Here is a 26,804-nt window from a genome sequence, read left to right as displayed (position 1 = left end):
CTTTTATGTGCTGAGATAATTTCTTTCAACATTTTTTTAATTGAAAGAAACTCACTGTCCAATACTATGGCTCACTCCTTTAATTCCAGCTCTCCGGAGGCAGAGGTAGGTGGATCTGTGAGTTCAAGGCCAGCCTGGTCTATAGAGCAAGTTCCAGAACAGCCAGAGCTACACAGAGAAACCCTATCTCAAAACAAACCAAACAAAAAAATACAACAAAAAGAAAATTTTATACAACGTAAAATGAACAATATTAAAGTGCAGGATCTGGTGGCATTTAGTATGTCCACAAAGTTATATAACTGTTGCCAACAGGTTCTGAAACAATGTCACCTTTCTGTCCACCCTTCAGCCCTTGGTGATATGCATTGTCTCTTTGGACATATGCATGCTACCCAGAAATCTCATCTGTATGTAATTTGTACAATATGTGACCTTGTCTGTCTAGCCTATTTCACTTGCCATGGGTTTAAGGTTTGTTTATGAGGCATTGTGGTACACACCTATAATCCTAGCACTTACTCAGAATATACTACATAGGAACAGTTTATTTCTTTTTATTGTTAGTAATAGTTCTCAGTAATTTTTTTTTAAAAAATTGTTTTGAGACAGTCTCACTGTATAGCCAAGGCTGACCTCAAACTCAAAGATCCATCTGCCTCTGGCTCCTGAGTTCTAGGACTAAAGGCTTGTGCCCAACTTGTAAAAATTTCAGTGTAATAGTCTTGCATTTTCTTGGTTAAATTTACTCCTTAGAATTTTATTCTTATTTTATTTATTTATTTATTTGTTTGTTTGTTTGAGACAGGGTCTTACTATGTACCTTTGGCTGTCCTAGAACTCACTAGGTAGACCAGGCTGGCTTCGAACTCACAGAGATCCACCTGCCCCTGCCTCCCAATGCCTGGCTTACGATCTTACTCTTTAAAATCCTAAAATTTCAATAAATTGCACAAGTTTGTTTTACTTAATAATGTGTATGTGCAATGCACACATGTGTGTACATGTGCCAGCACCATGGTATGTGTGGAGGTCAGAGGAATCTATTCTTTCCTTCCACCTTGGGTTCTGAGAATTGAACTCAGGTCATTAGGTTTACATGGCAAGTACCTTTGCCAACCATCTTGCTAGCCCTAGGATGCTAATTTCACCTTCAGGCCGTTTATTGATGTACATGGATGCAGCTCATTTTTGTGTACTAATCTTGCTTCCTGCAACCTTCTTGAACCCACCTATTGTCTCCAAGAAGGGTGTGTGAGCATGGGCCCCTTTTGAGTTTTCTATGTAGAGCATCATGTCACCTACACATACAGCTTTGTTATTTATAGGTATACCATGACAAAGACAACCAATCCCATCTGGTCACAGGTGCTAAGGGGGATTCTCCTTGGAACTTAGATGGAAGAAATAGTTTTACTTCTTCTACACTTTATATTCTTCTTCCTTGCCTAAATGCTCCAGATAGATACTCCAGGACAATGCAGAACAGAGGTAGCACAAAGTGGCACTCCAATCTTGTTCCTAATCCTAGAGGAGACTCTGTAACTAGTCAATAGATGTTTCACAGATGTCTTTCATCAAATTGAAGAAGTCCCCTGTGCTCCTCATCTGTCAAGTATTCTTATGATGCAAGTAAGGTAAATCTGAGCTTGCATGTCAATGTCTCAAAAAGAGAGACAGAATCTCTTCTGTAGACTCTGAAGACAAAACGGGTTGATGTAAAAGTACCCAACAGAGATGACAGTACACACTTGCTGCCAGTTCAGGGGAAGCCCTGACTGGGCTTTATAGTCAGACACACCCACGACTACAGCTCAGATCAGCATTTGGGTTTTACATAAGCTTCTCTAAGCCTCAATTTCCTTATCTCTAAAATGGGGTAATAATAGTACCTATTTCACAGGCTGCTGCATTCTGCTAACAGGTAGTGGTAGACACGATTTAAATCATGACCTTACTAAGTATTCTGGGTGTAGACGATGTATGCATGATAGATGTCTGATAAAATGAGATATGGTCCTTGTCGCCGGGCCAGGGTAGTAACGTGCAAGAGGTACCGAGGGTTACATTGCTAAGTAGAGGGTAGCATGTGGTGTGAGCAACTGACAGAAACAGAGCGCCAGTCAGAGTTCAAAGGCCAAAGTGGGCTGAGCTATGCCAGGGCAGAGTATGGAGGAGGAAAGCAATGGGACTGGGGAGAAAATCTTGGCAAAAGGTGAGGGAATCATCAGGCATGGCTGGTAAGCCATGGAGTGTTCCTCTGCCTGGAACCTGGGCCACATGACCAAAGGGCAGTGTTAGTGTGTCATGGTGAATGTCAAGGTCGGGCTGTGGGCTTTATTCTGGAGGAACGGTGTGGTGCGTGCAGGTACAGGAAAGAGTCGAGCTTGCAAAAAGGAAGTCTCATGCTGTTTCCTGAGGTTTTGGTTTCTTCTTTTTGAGACAGGGTCTTACCAAGTAACTCTAGCTGGCCAGCCTGGACCTTTCTATGTAGACCAGGCTGGCTCAGAACTCACAGAGGTCCGCCTGCCTCTACCTTCTGAGTGCTGGGATTAAGAGTGTGTGCCCTTACACCCAATACTTCTGACCTTTTTTGACTCAGAGCCAGGAGTCTGTTAGGGTATAACTCTTACCTATGCCACAGAAATTGGATGGAACCATAGTAACACTTTGGATTTGACCAATGAAGACAAAAGCTACCCACTCTGGGGAATGTAGAACAATCAATAGGTGTATCTAGGTATTCAAAGGAGGATAGCCTTAGTCACAGCTTTACTAAGAACCAAGAAATCTGGACTAGGATACAATTTGTTAAGAAGAGAGAAAGAGATGATGAATTACAAAAGTTGCTGTCTTCATAGATGCCATAAACCGGCATATTTAGTCCTTCTGATAATCTACGCGGAGCTGGGCACAGTGACATGTATAATCCCATCACTCGAGAGGCTGACGTGTAAGAGGGTAGAGACTTCAATGTCAGACTGAGTTAGAGTCCTTGTCTCAAAGAAAACAAACATCCAAAACAGGTATCCGTGAGGTAGCTGTGATTGCCTTCCACGATAGATGACAACATCTAGTCTATAACCATTGTCACTGAAGGCCAGGGGGAGCCTGATTACCTAGGCCTGCCCGGTAAGGATGGACTTTGGATTTTATGTGAAAGGCAATGGGAAGCCCTGACAAGTCTGGGCAGGCCTTGGCCTAGTGCATGCTTCCTGAAAAGCACTCAGCCATGTGGAAAGCTGCAGGGTTTGGAGAAGATCCCACTTGTCTATCCGGTCAGCGTGAAGAAAAGGGGGTTGGATTTATGTTCATTTTGGGGGAACTCACTCAAAGGAAGAATGTGAGCAGTGAAGAGAAGACTCAATGAGGTGGTGCCCCAAGTTTTGGCTTAAGGCAGGAAGGTGACGGCAGCGCCCTGAACTACTACTTTGGGCAGGGGAGATTGAGTTACAGTGAGGTTGGTGAGAAGTAGAGCTGAGAAAAACTTGTGAGAGGAATGAATCAGTGGCAAGGGAGATAAATGCAAAAGGCAAGTGAGGTGAGTGACAAGGAAAAACCCCGGGAAAAAAAGAAAAAAAAAGAAAAAAAGAAAAAACCCCGGGGCAGGCAAAACTTTTGAAAATCTAAGATGTTAAGTTACTAAGATTTGGTAATCATTCCTTCCTTTGAAATTCACTCCTCCCTACAAGTTTTGCCCTTGAGATCTTCTGCTCGGCCTGGCTAACCTTGCTTAGATGGTGGCTCCTGGCCCAGGTGTTCCTATCACTAGGGCATCCTTCGTCTTTTGTCCTTTGAGCTCCTGTGGGATCTCAGAGCCCCCAGATGTTGACCTCATCACTTGGGGTCCACGTCTATTTGATCTCCAGTAAAGTCACTGTTGAACTCCCCATATCTAGCTCAAATACAGGCTTCAGCGTACAGATATTGATCAAAGGGGACCAGAAAAAAGATAACGCTCGGTAGTTACAGACGAAGGGACAAAGGGGAAGCTGGAGGTGCTTCTAAGTGACCTAGTGGAAGATAATCACACCCCCATTGATAGATGGCGTGGATAACTTAGGAGTTACAGCAGCCACAGTGGAATGGGGCTGGTTGGCTGAGTGGGTGGAGGGGTTGCTGGTCTCTGCTGGCTCAGGCCCCACCCCCACTACAACTGTAATGGAACCAACCAGCCTGGGAGATGTACCCAAACAGAGTCGATAAAGAGATTAGGCAGCCTTCTGCACCATACCCATTGAGGCAGGAAAGTAAACTCTTATCTCAGAAAGTTCTTCCCTTTTCTAAATAAGGGTTGTCTAGAGAATGATTCAGTGAAAGAGAAATCTGACTAATCACAAAGCTCCATTCTCCAGATTTCTTATCTACTGTAACCTGTCAGGAGCTCTGGAATGACTTAACAAGTATTACTGCATTTCTGGAAATGTGGGCGGTATTTGAGGGAGTTTCTGTTGTTTCTTCGCATGTTTAAGACAGGGTCTTACATGTAGCCCTGGTTGGCATGAAATTTGCTATGTAGACTATAGTGGGCCAGAACTCACAGAACTTTGCTTGCCTTGGCCTCCCGAGTGCTGAGATTACAAACCATGTTCCACTAATTACAAAAAAATAAAAAGTAAAATGCTATTAACAGATAAAATTCACATGGTGTCTGGGTTTACTTCAAAATGACAGAAATAAAGGTAAGGTGGATGGAAAGTAAACTGGCCCTGAGCTGACCACTGGAGTAGATGACGCTCATTAGTGTCCACCACTGTATGTACGGGAAATCTCATCTGAAAGACTTGTCCAAGAGCCAGGTGTGGCATCACACACCTTTAATCCCTGCACTTGGGAGGCAGAGGCAGGGGATCCCTATGAATTTAAGACCATCCTTGAGTTCCACCACACCCAGAGTAAGACCTGGTCTTGAAAAAATAAAAAAAAGACATGTTCACTAAATGTTAGGTCCTCCACAAACCTATGTTCTGATTTTATTTAAAAAAAAAAAAAAAAAAAAAGCTAACAAAGACCAAGAAGGTCAGTTGCAGTCCATGGAAACAAGTTCAAAGCCAAGGGCGGCACCTCAGGCTTCCCTCAGCACTTCCAAGGCCACGGTCTGAGGATGTGAGGTCAGCCTGAGCTATAGAGTGAAATCCTATCTCAAAGTATCAAGGGCCAGGAACGGAGCTCAGTGGTAGTTTGTCTGCCTACGATGACCTTTTAGTCTCAGCCCCATGGAGCCTTGGTCTCTCTCTGCAAATCAGTGATAAGGATAGCACACACTTCAAATTGTCCAGAGGTATATGCATCACTATTACGGCTTAAGGCCCGACCACAGCAGAGGCTCAGCACAAACCTCAGAACTGGGCTCTTTGGAGGCACTGACCACACTCCTGGGTGCATTAACTGCGGTTGCTTGCTCTTCAGCCCACCCAAACTCAGCCTTTTCCAAATTCTGCCTCTTGTAGCATCTTTTGAAATCCCACAGACACATGCAATGGATTCAAAACTTTGAGGTGAATAGAGCAGATACCTCTTGTTCAGCACAGTGGAAAGCAAGGTCTTTCTAGCTCAAATGAGTCTGCAAACTGCTCATCTTCCTCTAGAAGGGCTCCAGTTCTCAAGGCCCCAACATCTTGCTTCGTGTCATCAATTTTTTTTCTTGGAGGAGGAGTGGTGTTTTGACAAGATAAGAGTCTGTATATTAGCTCACAGAGTTTCAAGTAAAAAGATTTACATCTAGGCTGTTACCTCATGAAAAAAGCCAGCAGTTCCCCAGAGAGGCAGGCTCTCACTGGCCACTCTGTCCTGGTGCTGCTAGGAGTCAGGGTGAGGGGAGCAATGTGGAAAATGGTGTGGAAGAAAGGTAATGGTAAATTTTCTGACTTAAACAGATGATCAGAACAGTCTCAGCACTGAACAAAGGGACACCTCTATTAGTCAACATTTCAGTAATTCTATCTAGGGTGCTGGATCAACAGTTAGCAAGGGAGCACACTGTGGCCTTGCTTGTTACCAGGGTTTGGAACACCTTTAAAGCTGTTGGGCCAGTGTAGGCCATGCTCTGGCAATGTACCTTATGGGCACAGAGCTCCACGAGGTACCAGACCATTGGGTACAAGAGTTCTACTCACCACGTCCAGTGTTTGCTGTCAGTTCTCTCTGCATGCAGAGAGACCATCATCTTCTTGGACGCACCTCCAGAATCCTCCTGCTCACCCACTCCGCATACCTACACTCCTGGCTGAGCCTTTATCTCCAAAGGCTGCAGGGAACTGGCCAGCCAGGAAATCACATGGCTCTGATCTCATTGCTTCACCCCTCTCACTGCTCAATGGACAGCACTGAAAGTCACACAGAACAACCTTTCCAAAAAAATAAGATTTTATTGTCTTAGATGCAAATATAGTTTTAAAAATGCATTGTAGTGTTGGGTACAGCTGGTGGAAAGCTTGTCAACAGCAGGCTTCAAGAGGACCAGGCTGAGGGGAGCAGCCCCAGGGATCTCTGGTATGAATGAAACCCATCCTACTCCAGGTATAGCTGCCCCCTCAAAGGAGCCCTACACCATCACCAAAGCACACAGCACACACTTAGCCTGTGCACAGAAGCTGAAACCTGAAGAGCGTGAAGGAGAACATGCTGGGGTGCTATAGAGCAAGCAAAGAAGCCTGCTTTCCTTTCATGGGGTGAAGATTCAGGTGACAAGGCGCCTCGGAGGAGGGTACTGGACTCCCCCAAGAGGGACATAGCCTAGCTGAGGCCATGAGACCTTTTAACCTTTAAGATGTTAACTAGGAAATAGATCTATAATCAGTGTCTCCCGCCCTTCCAGTCTCAGCTTTCAAGAATGCCAGATCCTGTTCAGCAATCTCAAATGAGTTCCGAATTCACTATGCCCGGAGCTGTAACGGTGGAACCAAAGTTTGACAGGGAGATGTAGGTGAATTCTACTAAATAACTGGAAAGGGATTTTACAAAAATAAAATTCCACCAAGTAAACACACACATGCACACACACAGGCTTGAGCAAGTGCGCACGCACACACACACTAACATTCACTGTGGAAAGTTCCCTTTTCTTTCCCGAAGGTTGTCTTACAAGCTCCGACAAGCAGACGTCCTATCTAGTGAACAGAGCTCACTCCTCAGAAGGAGCTGGTAGGCTGACCTGCTCTAGCGGCTCTGGGTGGGGGCTGTCTCCTAAGGCTCTTCTCACACTCCCGCTGTCTCCCACCAGCTGTCCTTAAGATCACAAAACCTGCTGAGGAGATCCTGGCTGAGGTGTGTGCGGAAGGGACACATTCCCCACATGCTCTGTGCCTTCACACTCTTCCACAGCAACGTAACTGCCTCTTACACTTGTACAGACCCAGGACTGGTCCTCAGAAACACTACAAGACACCAAAGGGCTAAGACCAAAGTTGTACTTCTCTGAAATACAGGCATTCTAGGTGACTGCTCCTGTATCATTGTCCACACTCCTTGCCAACAAGACCACAGATGACACTGAAAAAAACAAGTTCCACACACAATGGTGGGCTTCAACTGTGCCCTGTATCTGTTTATCTGGAAAGAGGACATGTCTACCTCCCAGGAAAGAAAGTGAGAGGTCCACACACTCCCGGCTTCTCTTAAGTGAGACGGAGACCCTTGAGGAGCCAGGTTAGGATGAACAGAAAGAGATTTCTGACATTAGAAGAAATACAAGAGCCAGCAAGTGAAAGGAGCTGACCCCTGAGGCCAGGTGACCCAGCAGCCACAGTATCCAACACAACCAAGAGAGACTGCTGGCCATTAGCAGGCCTGGTGCCACCTGCCACTGAAGTCTACTAGAAAATGCATGCCACGTCCCCGTAGAGCCTAAGTGGACATCATTCTTAGGGCATAGAACCCTAGAGGACACATCTCTATGTATGTCTGGGGAGGGGGCATAAGTGACAGCACACAGACAAGATCCAGGGTTCATGATTAGGCCACATGAGAATTCGTGCTGGCTGACCACTTCCAGCCACTTCTACAAGACCTAGTGTGTCACCATCAAGTCCTGAAGCTGCTGTGCTTCCCCTGTGCTGTGTAAAACCACTGGAGCAATCCTAGCCTCGTCTTCTGAGGGTGACAGCTGGTGCATAACCTTCCGATAACTTTGAGGAAGCACTTTAGCCAGAGCTACCCTGCCTCTGCAGTGCCCACTCATAGTGAAAGAACAGGCAGAAGATGTGCTGATGGCTTGTTCAGATTTCACAGAAACACTTGCAGAGATTTCCCAGGTGGCTTTGTGGTTTCTCCTTTTTGGCCGATATTCTTATTCTCCAAAGTGCCAACGTTTTGGAGTTTCTTCTGTGTGAGTGGGGACAGGAATGGGAGTGAAAATAACTGTAAACAAACCCCCGCGAACAGTGTGGTCAGCGACCAGTGGAGACCCCAAGCAGAGTGGCCTTGGCTATTCCCAAATGCTGACCTTAGTGTCCAGGACAGAAGTCAAGGCCAGGACCCTCTGATTGGACAGGTTCATCAGGCAAGATTTCAAAACAAGAACATCTCCAAGGTGGAAATAATCATTCCTGGAGATTTTAAAGCACTGTGGCCTCACAGCCACTGCAAAGGTGAGCACCAAGAGAAAGGAAATGGGGTCGCTCTCAAAAACAAAACAAACATGCACCTAATAAAGTCTGCCCACACACACACACACACACACACACACACACACACTTTCTCTCTCCCACCCTTCCCTCCCTCCCTCCCTCCCTCCGCCACCCCAGTTTCACACAGACTAACAACAGCCTTAAACATCTGAGGAAACAGGATGAAATTAACTCAGCAAAAAGGAGAGGTAGGCCATAGAAGCAAAAGGCCAATCTTATACCCCATAGAGTTTTAAAAACAAGGTTACTCCCCTACAAGGGGAGGAGAGAACCAAAAGTCCGGCACAGCCATGCTGTGTCTGTGTCATGGGAGGAGGAAGTGCCGGGCTTCTCGAGACCCTCACAGCAGCGCTTTAGTTTTTCCTTCTTACCACAGTGGCCTTCACCTTCTAAAGAACAATTTCACCTTGTCCTTGGGAAAAGAAGGGGTGCCTGGTGGAAATGCCAAGGTCCAGCCTATGTGCCTTGTATTCTTCCCTCAACCTGTAAACATGTTTTTCAGGACGGCTGAGGAGGGCCACCAAGCTATCCCCATAAAGGACAGAAATTAGACAATGGTGCAAGCAATTGGTTAAGGGCTCGCAGCATAAATGCTGACATGGCTGGCAGCCCCTACCCTTTCTTTGTCCTCCAACTACCTAGTCCAGGGCACGCTTAGGCATCAGCAGGAGCTTCCAAATGGATCAGAAATTCAGGGGACATCCTGGGCTCCCCTCTTCATGTGGTCTTCTCAGGACAGGCAGCATGGTGAGGCAGGGCCAGGAGGACAGAGTCCAAGAAAAAGCCTGCTGCCTGCTCTAGGTGTCACAGCAAGACAAAAAAAGCACATTCTTCCAGGAGGTACCCTTTATTGGGCTCCCTGAGTGCTGCATAGGACCTCACCACCTGCAGCATCTCAGAGGCATCGAAGAGAAGGATGAGGATCAAGTCCCCCTTCCCCTAACCTTTCCATGTCTCTACCATCTGTAACACACATTGGGACACTTGAACCTTCAAACACATGCCACCCTCCAAACTCCACTGGTTCAAATCTGAGCACAGCACTTCACCGGCTAGCTGGAGATAGCTTCACAGGCTGACTCCTTGACATCTTGCCTGATAGCATTTTGTTTCTTCCTCCTCATACAAGATGAGACAGACTTAAGTATGATGACATCTTTGGTCTGAGAACTGTCCTGGTTTGGAGCTCCAGCTAAACTTCAGATAATAGACCAGTATGACAGCAGCATCACGGAGTGTGACCTTTGAATGTTAAAACCAAGGGTGACACCATCCCAGGAGTCTATCTGCCTCTCCCACAACTGCAGAGCAGAAGTGAGTGGAGAACAGACACAGAAGGGCCCCAACTGTGAGGCCTTAAGAGACTCCAGACTGAGGCCCTGGCAATGTTGAAACGTCATGGCGACTGCAATGCAGACAGGACTAAGATACAGACAAGACATTGCCTGGGGTGTGTGTGTGTGTTCTGAGACAGCACAGCAGCTTTGCATGGCTGATGCCTTCCTTCTGTCCAGTTGGCCTCCACGCCCATTATTTTCCATGTGTGCTCAGGGGTTTGTGGAAAAGATTTTCCCTTCAATAGAATACATTAGGGAGGTGATACATTCCTTTCTGCAGAGGTTGGAACAGTAACCCAGAGGATTAGGTGCTGATGGGGTTGCAAGAGATGGGAGAGACTTCACTGCTGCTACGGAGGCCAAAAAGTGTGCAGAGGTTGCCAGGGGAGTACAAGTAGATAAGGATGTGACAGGAGCCAAGTCTTGAAGTCGCAAGAAAGCAATTCTGAAGGACCCGAATGATCCCACCTGCAGCAACAGGTGTTGTCTCCTTGTCTTGCACTTGCTGGCCCTGGACATCAATACAACACCAGGAGACAGGACTGGAACAGCTGATGTTTCCCTTTGTCTGGGCCACCCCAAATGCAGGGGAGACTGATGATTGAGGTCACGGAGTAGGAGGTCACAGCAAAGGTTCCCAAGATGGGATACTGCTGTTGGCAGGCCTCAAACCTGCCTCAGACCTGAGTGCAGCATCCTGACAGCTGCAATGGGCCACTGGAGTCAAGGGCAGCCCTGAGGCAATGTGTCAGGAAGGGTATGAGGGGGATCTCCAGGCATCTCATGCAGCCACATGCCAACTAAGCTTAGGACTTCCCTGATCTCTTGCCAATCCTGGTAACAGCCTCTGATGCTTGCTCTGGCAGCAGGGATGGATCTGTCAGGATGGAGGTGGTGGTACTCAGCTGTCGGAGGGTACTCAGTACCACTGTGAGAAGAGAAGGCCATAGTCAGCCAGGCACACAAGATTCAGAATGACAGGATGCAAATCTCACATATGTAACCCTATGCAGTGATTCCCAAGTACCAAGGACGATGGCCAGAGCTCAACGGCAGGAAAGAGTGACAGGAGCCTTATTCTGGGACCAATCTCACAGCCTGCCTGTGCATATCCTAGCAGGAGCTGCAAGAAGCCCAAGGATTCTAGGCTATTCCTGCTGCCAGAGTGTTGCACCTGCTGTAATACTGAACTTTATAACATTTATATATGGTTGTAGATTTAGAATTAAGTAAGAACTTAAATAATAAAGCACTAAATTGACCTAAAACAGTCTGGCAAATGGTAAATATTCAGTAAGTTGATCAGACTGTCAGGTCTGCTGAGAGGCAGAGAGCTCAGAGACCCATACTGGCCCTACAGCTTTTCAGGTTCCAGGACCCCCTTCAGTGTTATCCTCATGCCTCTTGCATGGCCAGCCTGGCTTTGTGCAGTAGAATCTAAACTTTCCTAAACACTGTCCAGGTAAGGGCTTTTCTCCCTCCAGGACCTCATGAAGTCCTAAAGTCTGGTATTCCACACTCACTTGGCCTGAGGACAGGCAAAGAGCAGTGCTGGTCTAGCCAGGAAAGTGCCGTTCGGTGGAACTCCTCCAAGCTGCTGGTGGACACCATCCCCTTGAAAGACTCAAACAGTGGCTTGATGATCATGCTGAACTGGAGGACTTAGGTTAAGGAAAACGTGAACACAGAGGAGGGCTAAGGGGCATACAGATAAAGGAAAGCTCAGGCAAGCCAGGCTTACTGCTGACTTCCTTCTGAATAACTGCCTACAGAAAACTGATCAGAGAGGAAGGGACAGATCAGTTGTTTGCTAGGCAAGATGTGCCCGCCATGAGATCAAACTATGAATGACATTTGAGTGAACAGAAGATAGAAAAAAAAAAGTTTCTTCAGCTTCACCCAGGGGTAAGGACAATGAGGTGGACGTGAGACCATAGGTCAGTCAGATACAGGAGACAGCTGTATGGGAAGAGAGGAGACGTGTGGGCTGGCAGGAGTATGGGAAACACACAACACTCAAGGCAAGGTGTCTGTCTGAAGCTGGAGCCTGATTTTTGTGTTATACACAGCCTGCAAGCTCACCACTTGCTGCAGAGCTCCCAAGAACCTAGGATGGGCCTAGTGAAGATATAAATGTTTCTCTTGAATTCTGATGCCTATAGTATCAACCCTGACCTAGTAATGAGGAAAAGGTCACTTTGTTGAAACAGTTCTGACACGTGCCATATGCCACTGTGCCACTAGACTCCACTAAAGGCAGAAAGTAAGATAGCAAAGCAAATCCAGGAATGAGGCGTGCCAGCTGCCATCTCAAGTCAGGCTACAGGCTCACTGATAGAGTTCTTACCTAGATAGTAGTACAAAGTCTTGAGATTCATCCTCAATATTAATAAAAATATAAATACACAAATAGGAATGGCGTACACTTAAAAGGAAGAGGCTATGTAGCACTGCACTATACAGCAAGTTCCACACCAGCCTATACTACAAATTGAGACTGTCTCAAAAATCAAAATATAAACACTTGGTCTCTGAAATACACACACACACACACACACACACACACACACACACACACACAGAGGCATACTTGAATAGGTTCTTGTTCTCTCTCTCTCTCTCTCTCTCTCTCTCTCTCTCTCTCCTTCCTCTCTTTCTATACAACTGTCTTTCCCACTGACTGGCCTCCTATGCTGTCCATCTTCTCAGAACAGGGCCGCTATGGATCAGGAAGGCAGGAGTCATCCTATAACAGGAGTGCTGCCACCTCAAAGAAGAGGAAGAGGAAGAGGAAGAAGAGAAAGAGAAGGAGAAGAAAAAGAGGAGGAAGAAGAAACATCACCACCATCACCTGGGGTTTGGCTACTCAAAAATTCAATAAGCCCTGGTTTCCATCTAGGGCTTACCCTCTCTGTCAGTGACTGAGCTGGCTGGCAGGCTGGCACACTGGCTGGCACACTGGCTGGCAGGCTGGCAGGCCCCTTTCTCACCTTGCTTCTTCAGCAGTTATCTAGTTGCCTTTGTTTGCCAAAGACCTGGAGAGTAGAGAGGCCATCTGTCTCCCTATCCCTCCCTGAAAAGCTCCTGGATGTGGTCTCCCCAGCCCCTAGGGCCAGCCCAGAGCCTTCTCTTCTCTGAGACAGAAAATAGCACTGCCAGCTCCAAGTCACTGATGACTATGTGAGAACCTTTCTTCCAGGGGTACCCAAGAGCACTGTCTACTGTTTTAGTGTGTTGCCTGGGGAAAGAAAGAGCAAGGAAAAAAACCAAAGATACAATCCAGAATTTCCAATTCTGCAGGATCCTGCTTTTCACATATTCATCAAACATGTCTTTCATGTGGTCAAACTGGCGGCAGTTGATAGGGACTCCTGTGGCAGGTAGCAGCTGTTGGCAGGAGCTGAAACAACAGTAGTCAGAGGATGCTATGGGGTAAGTGGTGATAGAGGGGGACTGGGGAGGAAGAAAGGATAAAGTCAGAGGCTATGGGAGGAGGACAAGAAACCAAACTGCTGTAATATGGATAGCAAAGGCCAAAAAGGATCCCCTCTGCTTTTTGAAATGTGTGGGGTAGAGGACTCAAACGAAACCTCACATGATGGTGGTGTTAAGCTCCTCAATTTCCTCCCGCAACCTCCGGGCCTCCTCTTGCATCTGCGTCCGTTCCTGCTGCAGCTTGGTGATGTACTCCATGGTCTTCTGCAGTGTGATGGCATGGCTGGTCTGTGGAGAGCAGGTGGCTGAGAGGTGGCAGTACTTAGCTGGCACTGACACACGGGAATGGTGCACTATCACCATGTCTTGACACTCTCAGGGAACTTACCTGCTTGGAATTATTGGAGATCAAACTATTCAGGGTGTTAAAGCCCATCCTAATATTGAAACGCCTTTTCTGTTCAGCTGAGATGTGCTTCTGCCGGTTCTATTGGGGGAATCAATTGTCACTGAGACACAAGCCAGGCTTTACACAACCAACTTGTTCTTCCTCACTGCCTAAAACAATACTGAGAAGCTCAAGAAAGACTGGTGTCTTGGGGCACATGACCAGCAAGCCAGGGCCAGAAAACTGAAGGAGAGGCAAATGGCTAAAAAGCTCTAAGAGGGGCCAGTGAGGAGTAGGCAGGACTCATGGGCTAGGAAGTACTATGTGCTCTGTCCCCTGGCTTCCAGACTCCCCACTTCTCTACAACCCAGTGTTTGCAGCCCTGCCTCCTCTTTACAACTGGTGTGGCCAAGGCTGCATACGGCCCAACCCAATGGCATGAGGACTCTGTGCTGGTCCCTGGGCCCAGGGGGCCCACCCAGAGCTCTCAACAGGCCTTAACCTTCAAGGGCTTGTTGGTGGGATGGGAAACAGTTGGAGTCAATTTAACCTTAGTGTTTCTGGGTTGCAACATGAGCTGGATCTGTGGTTCTCCTTTCCTGATGTTTTCTTCCCTTTCCAAGGGAATCAAGATCCAAGAGAAGTAAGCCATACCTTTAATGCAGCCACATTTTTGGCGTCTGTAGATTTCCCTGAGCAGTTGTTCTGGGGAGACTGAGGACTGGGACTTTGTTCTGATGGGCATGGAGAAGCTTGGCCTGAGTTGGGGCAGTCACGACCTGAGAAGAAATTGCTCTCAGCAGGCAAACACTTGAGAAGGGTACTGGAAAAATATGAAGCGAGCCTGCCCTGTCCTGGACCCACAGCTGTCCTCACCAACAAGAGGGACGCCCAGCAAGTCCTCAGGCTTAGAAGTCCATTTAAAACCTTCTATAGCTACTCCAGAGGAAATACTAGAGAAATCCTTGCCCATATCCCAAAGGGGAGTTGCTGTTTCCAAGGCAACACCTGAGACAGGAAGTTAGACGTAGAATATGGCTGAATTCTGCCCCATCCCAGGTATCGAACTGCTTAGAGGAAAAGTTGAACTGCCAACCCAGGTTCTAAATTGCCACCTGAAGGCAGCCAGGGCCATTAGAGGCTTTTAAGGCAATAACTCCTAGCTCATGTGCTCAGCACACTGGTATGGCTTTATTTTTGTTCTTTAAATTCTACATATTTACTTTCTCTCACTCACTGTGAAAATGTTAAAGAAAAAGTACTACCACCTTCTGACCCACACAGAATAGACTAAAGTATTACAAACCACACAGGCTTCTGTCCCATTCACTGCTGTCTCTTGGGGGTCATTTCCTCTTAGAATGTCCCTAGCCCGTTTCACTTTATTCTATCAAATGCTTCCAGTTACTTAATTTTCTCCTGGATTACCAGGATTCAGTGCACATCTCTAAAAGTTGTGCGCTGCAGTCCCACAGCAAGGGCAGCGTCCTCTAGATAATTTTAGAAAACTGACTTATGCCTTGAGTCTGTATCTTTCCAGACTGAAGAGTCTCATTCTTCAAAACCTTCTATTGGACAAGTCCAATAACCCCTCTCAGCTGGTAACCCTTCCTTGGTCCTGTCTTCCCAAGCAATCCCTTCAGGAGCAGCCATGACTTTAGCTAAGAAAGAGGATTAAGGGACAGCACAGTGACAGGCTGTGTGCAGATTATGTGTTTCCAGATCCCTTCCCAGTATGACACTGGAAAAACCCAAGTTCTACCTGCAGCCCAATACTGATGTTACAGGACTCCTAGCCCCTGACCTTTGACTCCACAAGTCAACAGGCAAAACCAATACTGTCCTGACTGTCCTCAGTGTAAGATGTGAAAACGGCCACAGACTTGCAGGAGCTTAGAAACTAGGAGGGAAGATGCTGTGACTAGGAGCCCGCTGCTGGTTTCATGGCTACAGCAACCCCAGGCTTAAGTTTTCCAGACTGTGGACAAGAACTATTCAGTCCCCTTTCTGGATGGAACTGGCTGCTGCAAGCCAGGTCTTCTGAGTGTGTTCCTTGGGTGTACTAGCCACCCTGCTTTGATGGTTGCCTGGGTGTACTGGCTCCCTTGCTGTGACATGCCTGCCTGGCACCCTCTCCTCCTTTTCTGCTGGTGTGGCCACAGCTTCCCAGTGAACATTTCCCCAGACTGTGCTAGGAGCAGATGGAAGGTTCTGTAGGCCCAGCTTGCTTATGGGAGCCTGTGAATGGCCTCCCCAACCCAGAACAGTCTGCTTATTCCCTACAAAGCCCCGACAGCACCACTCAGGTGAATACTCACTAGAGCCTGTGGCAGGGACCTGGGGACTACCCCCATGCAGTGGGACCTGCTCGCCCTTCACCAGGGAGTCTTGCACTGTACTTGGAGAAAAGAGGCGAGAGACAGGGCTAGGCTGGCTGCTCGTGCTGTGGCTGAGGAACTCTGTGACTCCAGAAGCCTGTGGAGACACAGCAAAGAGATCTTGTACCACTGACGTAGAGCAGAGCAGAGCAGCTACACTGGCTGAGAGCCACACAAACAGGCCACTCTAGGGAGACCAGAGGACACTAGAGGACTGCCTAGGCCAGCTCTCTTACCCTGGTGATGGCAGCAGAAGCAATGACCACATTGGATGGGGACACAGTAGATGCCAGAATCCCTTCTCTCTTCAGAGGAGCTGATGTCATGATCACCTTTTGTGGTTGGCCTGAGAAGGCAGCTGTAGGATGAAGAGATGTGGAGGTAAAGGCCTGACCCTGTAGAGGCCTGGCTGTTACTAACAAAACTACTAATCTGCAGACACCCAGGAAAACCAGGGCATCACATACCCTGCTGGTGAAGCATGTGGCTCCTCACCAAGGGGGCAGAGAAACAAAGCCCCGGGGCATCTGAAACATTTTTGTACTTTTTACTTGAAAACCTAACTAATACTATAACCCCCAAAAGAGACACTCATGTGGTCTCAAATCATGTTTTCAAGACTCTTATTTTTATTTACTTTAGCTTCTAAATCATATTTATTCTGTGGGGTGTGTGTGTGTGTGTGTGTGCGTGTGTAGGCACACACATGCCATGGTACACATGTGGAAGCAGCTAATGCCTTCACTTACTGAACCATCTCAGCAACACAATTCTAGTTTCTTTAACTGGGGTCTGATTATATAACCTTGGCCAGCCTAGGACTTACTCTGTAACTCAGACTGGTTTCAAATTCAAATTCTTCCTGCTGCAACCTTTTAAGCGTTGGGTTTACAGGTATGGGTCACCACACCCAGATCAAAACTATACTAATTTTTAAGCATACAGACTAGACTAGAAAGATAAATTTCACATATGAGTTACCCATACTGCTGTTCTATTTAAATGGGAGGGAGGGATTATGAACTGAAAGCCTTAGAGAGAGGGAAGCATTGCTCCCTAGGCACTGCTGGCTGGCTCTGCCCCCAACAACTCACCTGGAGCAATGCAGGCATTCTTCAACACCAAGGAGACAGGCTCAGGTTTGGGAGCAGGCACTATTTTGGGGGGCTGTTTGTGTCTCACTCCAGTCAAGGACACAGGTTTAGGGTGTATAAAAGTTAAATGAGGTTGAGGGGGTCCCACAGCTGGTGGCTGGGGTACAGGTGACAGTGCCAGAGCACAGGGGGATGAGGAGGGGGTTGGATGGTGTGCTGTGATAACAAGGCCCTGGCTCTGGCTGAAGGTGGTGGCAGAAGCATCATGGGTCAGGGTTGCAGAGGCTGTGTGAGTAATGACAGGGGTTGATTTGCTGACTCCAGCAAACTTCTGTGGCTGCAGGAAAGCTGGTGAAGTTGGGGGGTTCAGAGTAGTGGCAGGCGGAGGAACTAAGGGCAATGCAGTTGGAACAGGTGCTGGGGCAGGGCCAGGGGAAAGTAAGGTCATTGTAAAGACAGGGAGGAAGGGCTGTGGGACACTCAACGGTGGCTCAGAGGAGCCAAAGTCTGCAGGCTGAATAAACGGGTCCACAGGTTGGGACGTGCGTTCACAACCCTGCTCCTCTGTGGGATCCAGGGAGGGGGCTGCAGAAGGTTCAATGAGGCTATTGGGCAGGCTCGCAGGAGGGAGAGCTGTATTTGGCAAGATGTTCCCCTGAGGAAGGAAGAGACATGAAGAAGACAAAGGTACAACTGAATAATTAGCTTTAACTGTTTAGTACTACATACTAAACATACCCCAACTGTGGACATGGGGACTGAGGGACCAAGGGACCAAAGTGCTATCTCCCACTGCTAGGCTGGGGAAATGGATCTGTGTTCCCTGGGTGTCAGCAGGGGTCTTGTTTCCATTAGGAACTAATGATAATGCAGAGCTCAGACAAAGCTGGATGGCACCCTAGGGATATCTGGTTTCTAGAGTCTAGTCGAGGTCTACCCACAGGCCATGGTATCTTCTGTTTCAGGGCAGAAGCAGCCTAGACCACAGCTGCTCAGGGGTTCCCCAAGGACAGCATCAAGTATCAACTTCCAGTCAGACTAGCTCTTCCTGAGAGGAAAAGCTATGAGGAATCACCTATACAGATCTCAGTCCCTGCAGAAATGATTATCTGCGCTAGGTGGGGAAGGTGCCAGGTTACTGGGTGACTAACTGAATAGAGCACGAACGTGAGAGCTCCCCAAGGCAGAGAATTATGCCTCACTCAGCTCTTAGCACAACACCTGCAAGTGCCTTTTATTAATTGCTAGGTCAAAAGTAATAACAATATACAACATATTTTATTAGTGATCCATAATCTTGTTCTGCAACTAAATTTGTCTTAGGAAAGAGCTGGCTGGACAAAGTTCACGTGGACCTTATGCAGGGAAACAACTTTGTTGGCATAGTCTCCTGCCTTATGGGGAGGGAAAAATGCTTTCAAAGAAGGTTCCATAATTTCTTTGCACATTTGTGTGTATTCAGCACTGGATCTAGCAATGGCCCCAGAATATGGCTAATTCATGGTTACAGCATTAGCCTAGCTCTGGTTGTACAGTCTCATGATAGCCCTGTTCCTACCATGCCCGCTCCCCCAGCTTCCTCTACCTGAGAAGGTGGGCTGCTAGGATCTGGGGCAGGTACTGACGTAGGAGGAGGCAACACGGAGCCAAAAATGGACCGGCTGGAGGAGAAGAGATCTGAAAAAGAACATGGGAGTCTTTTGAACTCCATGAATTTAGCATTTTCTGGAATTATGACCCAAACCCCACCTCCCAAAGCTAACTTTTTCAATAGAAAGAGGACTCTGACTGAAATACCAAGTGCTTCCAGGCAGAGCTCAAGGAGCTTGATCTAAACAGAAACTTTGCTGGGTGGCGGTTGTGTCACAGTGCCCTCTACTGTCTACTGGAGGAACTGCTCACAATCAAGGCTAAGTAGATGCTCCCAGCAGGAAGAAAATACCCACTCTGAGACTTCCTTCAACTTCCTTCCTATGTCCCAGGAAACCTTTCCAGGCTTTGCAGTTACTACCAAAATAATTTTCAGTTTTAAAAAGTTATAAGCCCTCCCTTTACACTGATTTCCCACTGTTCTCTCTCTAACGGGCACAAGCCTGATATGGGAGGGGCAAGGGGGATCCAAGCATCATGTTACCCTCTGCCCTCACCCTGGAAAGGCTCAAAGGTGTCCATGAAGTCCAAGTTGGGTTGCAAAGGGATCAGGCCTGGTTGGATCATGTCTGCATTTCCCAGATGTGCTGCAATTACAAGTGAGAGAGGGGAACACTTTTACCTCAAATAAGGTCAAAGGAACATATACATTTAGTTCTTAACAGATCCTCCTGGCCCTCCTAAAAAACTGTAGAAAGCTGGCTGGGATTTCTACATTCTCAGGGGTTTGTGGCCATCCTTAGATATGTTCTCTCTACTCTCAGTGGCTAGGCTCATCATGAGCTATGAGTAGCTCCAACCTTCCACCCCACTCTACACCCCACGACCCTCCGTCCTTGGTCTCACTTTCATTTGCAGCTCTTCCCTGAGAATTCAGAAGACTGAAGACCTCCGTGTGGGAATGGCAGCAGTGCTCACCTTGTTGCCTAGGCTTTGGCACTGACATATCTCACACTAAGACAGTATCAGAAACATAAAATGGGTCTGGATCAGAGCCTGCTTCTTTTTCACAGTGGGACTAAAAGAACAATGATCGCCCCTGTAAGGCTCCAATTCCAGTCTCCTCCTATGCAACAGCATAGGACCCTCAAATAAAGAGCCTGGGCAATCCATTCCTTTTCTTGCCTAGCCTAACTAAGTGCCATGCAGCAGCTCAGAGGTGCTCTGAAGCAAAGCCTGGCCTAGAGGAATCCTCACAGAGAAAGATGCCAGCTGTCCAAGGATGGAGACTACAGTTACCTATTTCTCGTGGGTTGGGCCAGGCCACTGGTTGGTGTGAGGAAAGTGTGGAGAAAAGGGTGTCGCTGAACTCTGACATGAGCATGTCTGTGTCCAGCAGTGAGTCTTCCTCCATGGGGACTGGGGTTTTCCAGCCGTCCCCATGTTTATGCCAATACAGCATGTCATCATCCTGGTGCCAACAGGGAAGAAGAATCAAAGGGCCGTTCAATTTACCTTCTCAGTCCTGGCATGCATTAAAGGGTTGCTTCTTGAAAAACAGGGCAGAAGGGTAAAGGCATTGAGAGCTATTCCCTTAGTCCACCCACCAGAGCGTGCCCCCACTTGAGGAGCTAGCCCCGTGTCTGGCCTCCCACTACAGGACTCTCTTGGGGCACAGGAGTTACTGCTGCATCTTGTCAAGACAGGGCTCTCAAGCTCACTTACCTGGGCCAGGCTGGAAAGGTCCTCATCCTTATGCTGCTGCAGCTGTGGGCAAAGGGAGCAATGAGGCAGCCACGAAGAGCTCTGGGATGCCCCAACTTCATCTTCCTATATGTGAGTGAACTCTCTGGGAAGTGAGTTGGGGACTGGGATCATGCTGGCTGCCATCCCATGGATGTGGGCACACAGAAGGAAACAGGTCTGTTCACGACTGAGGAAACCACGGCCACTACTTGGTGCTTAAACGTTGAGTACAATATTGCTCCATGATCCGTGACTGATGGGGCAGCTGTGGAGCCTAGGGTCTCAGGCCACTTCCAAATACAGTCCCATCTCCTATCTACCCAACTCCCAACCCCCACCCCAGAGCTTCCAGAACATGCTCTTTTGAGAGCCCTTGCCAATATGTACCCTCTTCTTGAAGTAGGTTCTCCACTTGTGGTATTCCCGGATCACAATCTCAATGCGACTTTTCCAGTATTTGCCCTCTGTGGTGATGGCCTACAACCAAGAGGCCAAAATGAAAAGCAGGTCTTGGATGATGATCAAATCTCAGCCCATAAATACCCAGTATACATCACTGAAGTGGCTTCAGATGGTTCTCTTGGTAAGAAAATCCCCATGCTGTTTGAGAAACTATAGCTTCACTCACTGGGCACACCTCTTCTCACACTCTAGCTAAAAATGTATCTTCCACACCCATGACACCAAGAGTGACTCTGCACTGAGTACAGGGTAAGCAGCACACAGCACTCAGACGGAGAGGTAGCAGAGATGCTCTTCCTCCTTGCCTGAAGATGCTAAGGAAATTCACAGGTGGCCCCCAAATGCCCCTTACTAGTAGCAGCTGCCATTTCTCAGAGTTAAACTGAGGGCTGGTGAGATGGTTCAGTGGGTAAGCATGCCTCCCGTCAACCCTGATGACCCCAGTCTGATCCTTGGGACCCATGTGGTGAAAGGCAAGGACTCTCAGAATTGTCCTCTGACCTCCACATATATGCTTACATGCAAACACACACACACACACACACCCCTAATATAAAAAATTTTTTAATTTACTCTTTTGGGGTAGGAGGTATAGCTCAATGGTATAGCACTTTCCTGGTATGTAAGAGGCCCTGGATTCTACCCTTTAGTAGTACTAAAATAATAAGACAAAATAAAAATGAGCCACTCTTTCTTTAATCTCTTCATCTTTTAAGTTTTTGTTTGTTTGGCTTGGTTTTTTGTTTGTTTGTTTGTTTGTTTTTTAAGATAGGGTCTCACGAAGTTTAGGCTGGCCTCAAACTCTGTATGTATTAAGAATGGCCTTAAACTTCTGATTTTCCTGCCTATATCCCAAGTCCTGGGACTGCAGGCTTTTGACACCAAGCTCAGTTTGTGTAGAGCTAGAAATGGAAGCTGTGCTTAGTGCACACTAGGAAAGCACGCTACTGACTGGATCTCCAGTTGATGTGGAGAACCTTGAGTTCTTCCTAACTTCTTCTAGAGTGGTTGTTTTGCTTGTGGTCCTGGGGATGGAACCTAGAGCCTATGTATGTGCTCTTATTCTGAGTGACAGCTGAGCCTTTACTAACTGCTCCAGGGCCAGTCTTTCCTGAGTAACTCTCAGAAGAAATACCAATTTTCAGTGAACACAGAGAATGAGGCCCCATAGGTCCGTCTGTCTAAGGGATAGAGTTTCTGGGGGCTGGAAACTGTTGAAGGCTAACCCTCCTCCTCGAGGTCATGTAACTAATAGGACAGCACAGGCTTCCCTGTTCTCTACAGTCTCTGCCATAGAGCTTGATCCCTTGGTGGGCTGTTTCTTCAGAAACAGGCAGTCTCCTTTCCCAACACCCTCCTTCCTACCCTCCCTCTATGCAATCACTTCCTGGTTGAATACCTCTGGCCGCCGGTGCTCATCCACATCAGCAGAGCCGTCTAGCGGGGTGACAAAGTGGCACACAGGATTCTTGCGCTTCTCCAAGTCTGGGTTGGGAGAAGACAGACATCGTAACTGTACCAAGACCCTGATGGAGCTCTGCCCGAATTGTACACCCTGGAATGTCATTTCCTTCTTCCAAAGCATGCAGGCCCAAGGCAACGAATGCCAGTAATATCTAAGCAAGAAGTGACGCTGCTCATGAACACCAAGGCAGCCAGTGATCAGGAGCCGCCCTGCTCTGGAAGCCTGCATCCTCCCATCCTCAAGCTAGCCAGGGACAAGAGCTGTACAGTGGTATCTATGTCTTCTTAAACTGCTGGAAACAGAAACTGTTCTTTGATTCTTCAAATGTCACCTCTTAGCTACATTCTCCCATCTCTCCTAAAAAGAGCCCATTATTCCTTAAGGTCAAGTACCCAGCATGCACTACATACTGTGGTCAAGGTCTCATATGTCTGTCCTTAAAGACTCTGCTCTAGTTAGGTGACTTTGCCTGATGGCTTGTGAATGCCCTGCTCCCTGGGATGTATTCTAGCTTGATTTCCCATCACACATACTACTTAAGAAAGATTCTACTGAAAATATGTCTTAAGAGCAGGCTATAGACCCAAGATGCTCAGACCTCCAAGGTGTAGAGCTCTGAAGCCACAGAACTGAGGGCCTTTGGAGTGTAGCACACCCACTGCCTGGCTGGCAACACACTTACACTGCATATACCATGCCCTCCAGATGGCGTTGTTGAGCCGGATCTTGTCCCGCCACTGGAGCTTCAGGCCCTTAAAGTTTTTCCACTTTGGAGATACTAATTTCCCACTGGAAAACAAGATGAAGAGAGTTAATGGTTCTTCAGAAAATAAAATGTGAGACCCAATCATTCCAGACTGGAGAACCCTGGGTTGATCCATTTATAGGTCACGCTTGACAGAACAGTCATTCTGGGATTTCTTTAGAGCATATGGGGATGGTAGGGTGTGACAATATTCAGGCTTAGAGGACATGCTACAGAGGGTGATAAGACATGGGGTTTCCTGTATTCTTTGGGATCCTGCATACTCTTAAAGTTTCTTATAATTAAACATTGAAAGATATGTTGCCAGGCATAGTAGCACACATGTTTAATCCCCACACTCAGGAGATAGAGGCAGAGGACTGTGAATGCAAGGCCAGCCTAAACTAATACAGATTCGCAATGAAAACTAGGCACTTTCTCCCCCAACAGGTCTTGGCCCACTTCTTTTGTTCTCAGTCACCACTGGCCCATCTCAAGCCATCTGAGAAAGTGATTCCTCTTAGCTACTCAGAGGTAGCTGCTGGCACAGCACCTGAGAAACTGAACTGCCATGATGGCTGTGCCTCCGGGGAACTCGTGTTGCCTGTTAACAAACTAGCTCTCAACTTACTGTTTAAGAACTTCTTTAGATTTATGTATAAATGTGTGTGTGTGTGTGTGTGTGTGTGTGTGTGTGTGTGTGTGTGTGTGTATGAGAGAGAGAGAGACAGAGAGACAGATGTGTGGGTACCATGGAGGCCAGAAGAGAGCTCTAGGTCTTCTGAAACTGGAGTTACAGGTAGCTATAAGTCACCTGATGTGTGTACTGGGAACTGAACTTGGGTCCTCTGGAAGAGCATCAAGTGCTCTTAACCACTGAGTCATCTCTCCAGTATCCAATTCTTGGAGAATTTTGAGGCATACTCTTATATTAAAGATAGCACTAATGGGGGCTTTGAGACCAGCCTTGATATGTTGAAGCCCCTTCTGCTTGGTGTCTAACACACATGGTCATTACTCGTTCTATTTGGTCTCTTATACCATCTGCTCTGAGCCAGTGCTGGTCTCTCCTAGACTGCTCCTTTTTCTGATGGGTTGAGACAGTAAGACTCTATCTTTGTTTCATATGGGTGCTGAAGAGCATCCATCTCATGGCAGGTCACAGCCCTGCCCCTTCTTCAAACCTACTCAGAAAGGCCACATGAATGGCAGAGATGTGCCAGTCAAGGAGGTGCAAGCATTTAAAGAGGCAAGCCATAAAGTGAACCTGAAAGCTTGGCATGTAACGTGTGTGAGAGAGTTTGTTATCCCTGCTGCATACCTGGCAGAAGTCTTCATCTGTCCACCCACACTATCAGTGCCCAGGCTGTGGATTGTGAAGCAGAATAAGGTGGCCCCAGCAATTCAGAGATAGTTAAGACATTAAAGAGCAATTGCTGCTGCTCTCACAGAGGACTGGTGTTCAGTTTACACGACCCACATGGTGGCTTACAATAGCCTATAACTCCACTTTCAGAGCATCAGATGCCTTCTTCTGGTTTCCACAGACACCAGACATGCAATGCATTTACAAACACGCAGGCCAACCACTCATACACATAAAATAAAAATAAGTATTTTTTGAAAAAAAAAGAAAGGGCGCAGTTCCCTGCCCCTAGAAAGTGTCCCAGCATATCCTCTTAGCTTCTGAGAACACAACAATAGCAACAGTCTCTACCTAAAGGTCAGAAACCTCAAGAGTCTCCCCACCTCTTCTTTCAGTTGCCACTCCAGAGGTATGACTAATCCACATATATAACTGACCAGCTCACCTGTGATCATAAGGCCATAGCTAGGGATGGAGCCTGTACTGCCTTGGTCCCCAGCCATGCAACTATGATGGCAAAGAGGTGTTCTGGTGCTTCTGTTTACTGGGTATAATCACAACAATGTCATCTCCTCTGTAGTGGTTTTAATAAGGGTTAGTTGAAGGTGTGTCTGTGTATGTATATGTACACACCCATACCCACCCACACATGCACAAACACATATGCACACACATGGAAAAGGAAGACGCTTTGTACCTACTTCAATCCCAGGAACAGATGCCTAAGAATATGGAAGCACCTGCAGAGCCATGGGCTTTCCACTTACTCACCCAAGAAGCACCTTACTCTGTGAGTGAAGATCTAAGAACTGAGAAAGGATGTAAGTGAGACACAGGCCCATGACATCCCAGGTGTTGTGTGAACACCAATGCAGGGGCTAAAACCTAAGCGGAGGCCAAGGCAAAGTGGAAAGGCACTGCTCCTGCTTGGCTCGTGACTATGATGAGGTAACAGAAATGGCGTTCATCAGAGCTGTGAGACCCGCTGGGCTAGTCCAGACAAGGCTGTAGACAGAGGACGAGAGGCTATTAGCTCCTGTCTTCAACAAAGTCAATCCTCCTTCCCATTCTGAGCAAGATCCTCTAGCAATTTCAGGTCTGAAATAAAATTAAGGAACAAAACTAAACTAAAATCACTTTTTCTATAACTGATACGCCTTCCTTGTGATGCCCAGGATTTCGTGGTTACATCATGTGCTCATCAGTACCAGAATCTGACTGAGTACTAACTACCTCAGTGACGGCTTCGAAAGATCTACAGAGAGCCATGTTGGATCCATGGTTCCAGGAAGAAACAGATGCTAGTGCCCTGTGAGAGTTAAACACTAGGTTAACCTAGGCCAATCATACCGCCACTGTGCACCTATGAAAAAGGGGGCCAGTGTGCTGCCAACCTCTTCTCCATCAAACTCCATGGCACCTGCAGACAGATATCATGATGAGAGCAGCAGGTGCAGAAAAGGATAGTGAGCTGTAAACAGTGTAGGGGTTCCTTGGGTCTCCCCCAACTGCTGACTGAGATGTTTCTCTTAGTCAGGATACTTTGGCAAACACAGTCAAACTTCAGCAGGAACACATGGATTTCTAAGCTTCCACCATCATCCCATGCTTCTGCAGTATCTCTACAGCCAGCAAGTGGCACTATACACACATAAAGAAACTAGTCCAAAACCAACCTAAAACCCTGTCTGGTACACAGAATGGATGACTGACAAGTCCTACACCATTGCTCATAGTTACATGATAGTTATACAACGGCAAAGGTTACAAAGTGATAAAGGCTGGGGAGTATAGCTCAGTGCTAGACGTATTATAAATGTCTGTCCAATGCCCGCTTCGGCAGCACAGATACAGAGAAGATTAGCATGGCCCCTGTGGAAGGATGACACGCAAATTCATGAAGCGTTCCATATTTAAAAAAAAAAAAAGTCTGTCCATGTCTTTCCTAATGGGCTCTCTGGCACCTTCCAGAGAGAAGAGGGGCTACGTGTGTAGACGTCCTTCTTAGACCATGAAAGCTAAGAAAAAAGCTACTTTAAAAGACCCCATAAGGCGGCGGCAAAGGCAGTCACTCTGTGAGAAGACACAAAAACAAGGTACCCAAAAGCCTCTGATCAGGTTTCTGCTTCCCACACTGATCTACAAGAACACATCTTTCAGACACTCCAGCT

At 47.3% G+C, this 26,804-nt stretch overlaps 1 protein-coding gene and 1 pseudogene across 1 annotated transcript in view; one reads left to right on the top strand and one right to left on the bottom strand.

Annotated features, from left to right (window-relative positions):
- Window positions 1-10,706: 10,706 nt before the first annotated feature.
- The window catches only part of Mlxip (MLX interacting protein), a 54,917-nt gene continuing 38,819 nt past the window's right edge, over window positions 10,707-26,804 (bottom strand). The window contains exons 2-17 of the mRNA XM_076922821.1: window positions 23,205-23,311; window positions 22,457-22,542; window positions 20,983-21,072; window positions 20,575-20,616; window positions 20,149-20,320; window positions 19,407-19,496; window positions 18,845-18,936; window positions 17,260-17,914; window positions 16,402-16,523; window positions 16,106-16,262; window positions 14,442-14,566; window positions 13,788-13,886; window positions 13,560-13,687; window positions 13,241-13,364; window positions 11,488-11,617; window positions 10,707-10,892 (exon numbers count right to left, since the gene is read on the bottom strand). Of these exons, the coding sequence (XP_076778936.1) occupies window positions 10,771-10,892; window positions 11,488-11,617; window positions 13,241-13,364; window positions 13,560-13,687; window positions 13,788-13,886; window positions 14,442-14,566; window positions 16,106-16,262; window positions 16,402-16,523; window positions 17,260-17,914; window positions 18,845-18,936; window positions 19,407-19,496; window positions 20,149-20,320; window positions 20,575-20,616; window positions 20,983-21,072; window positions 22,457-22,542; window positions 23,205-23,311 (2,341 nt within the window). The 3' untranslated portion in view covers window positions 10,707-10,770. The remainder of the gene's footprint in view (window positions 10,893-11,487; window positions 11,618-13,240; window positions 13,365-13,559; window positions 13,688-13,787; window positions 13,887-14,441; window positions 14,567-16,105; window positions 16,263-16,401; window positions 16,524-17,259; window positions 17,915-18,844; window positions 18,937-19,406; window positions 19,497-20,148; window positions 20,321-20,574; window positions 20,617-20,982; window positions 21,073-22,456; window positions 22,543-23,204; window positions 23,312-26,804) is intronic.
- Window positions 26,475-26,550, top strand: LOC143438277 (U6 spliceosomal RNA; annotated as a pseudogene).

This window comes from Arvicanthis niloticus, chromosome 24 (genome assembly GCF_011762505.2).
Source record: "Arvicanthis niloticus isolate mArvNil1 chromosome 24, mArvNil1.pat.X, whole genome shotgun sequence".
Lineage (NCBI taxonomy): Eukaryota > Metazoa > Chordata > Mammalia > Rodentia > Muridae > Arvicanthis > Arvicanthis niloticus.
The sequence above is the reverse complement of the archived record's forward strand: the minus strand, read 5'-3'. Positions and strand labels throughout refer to the sequence as shown.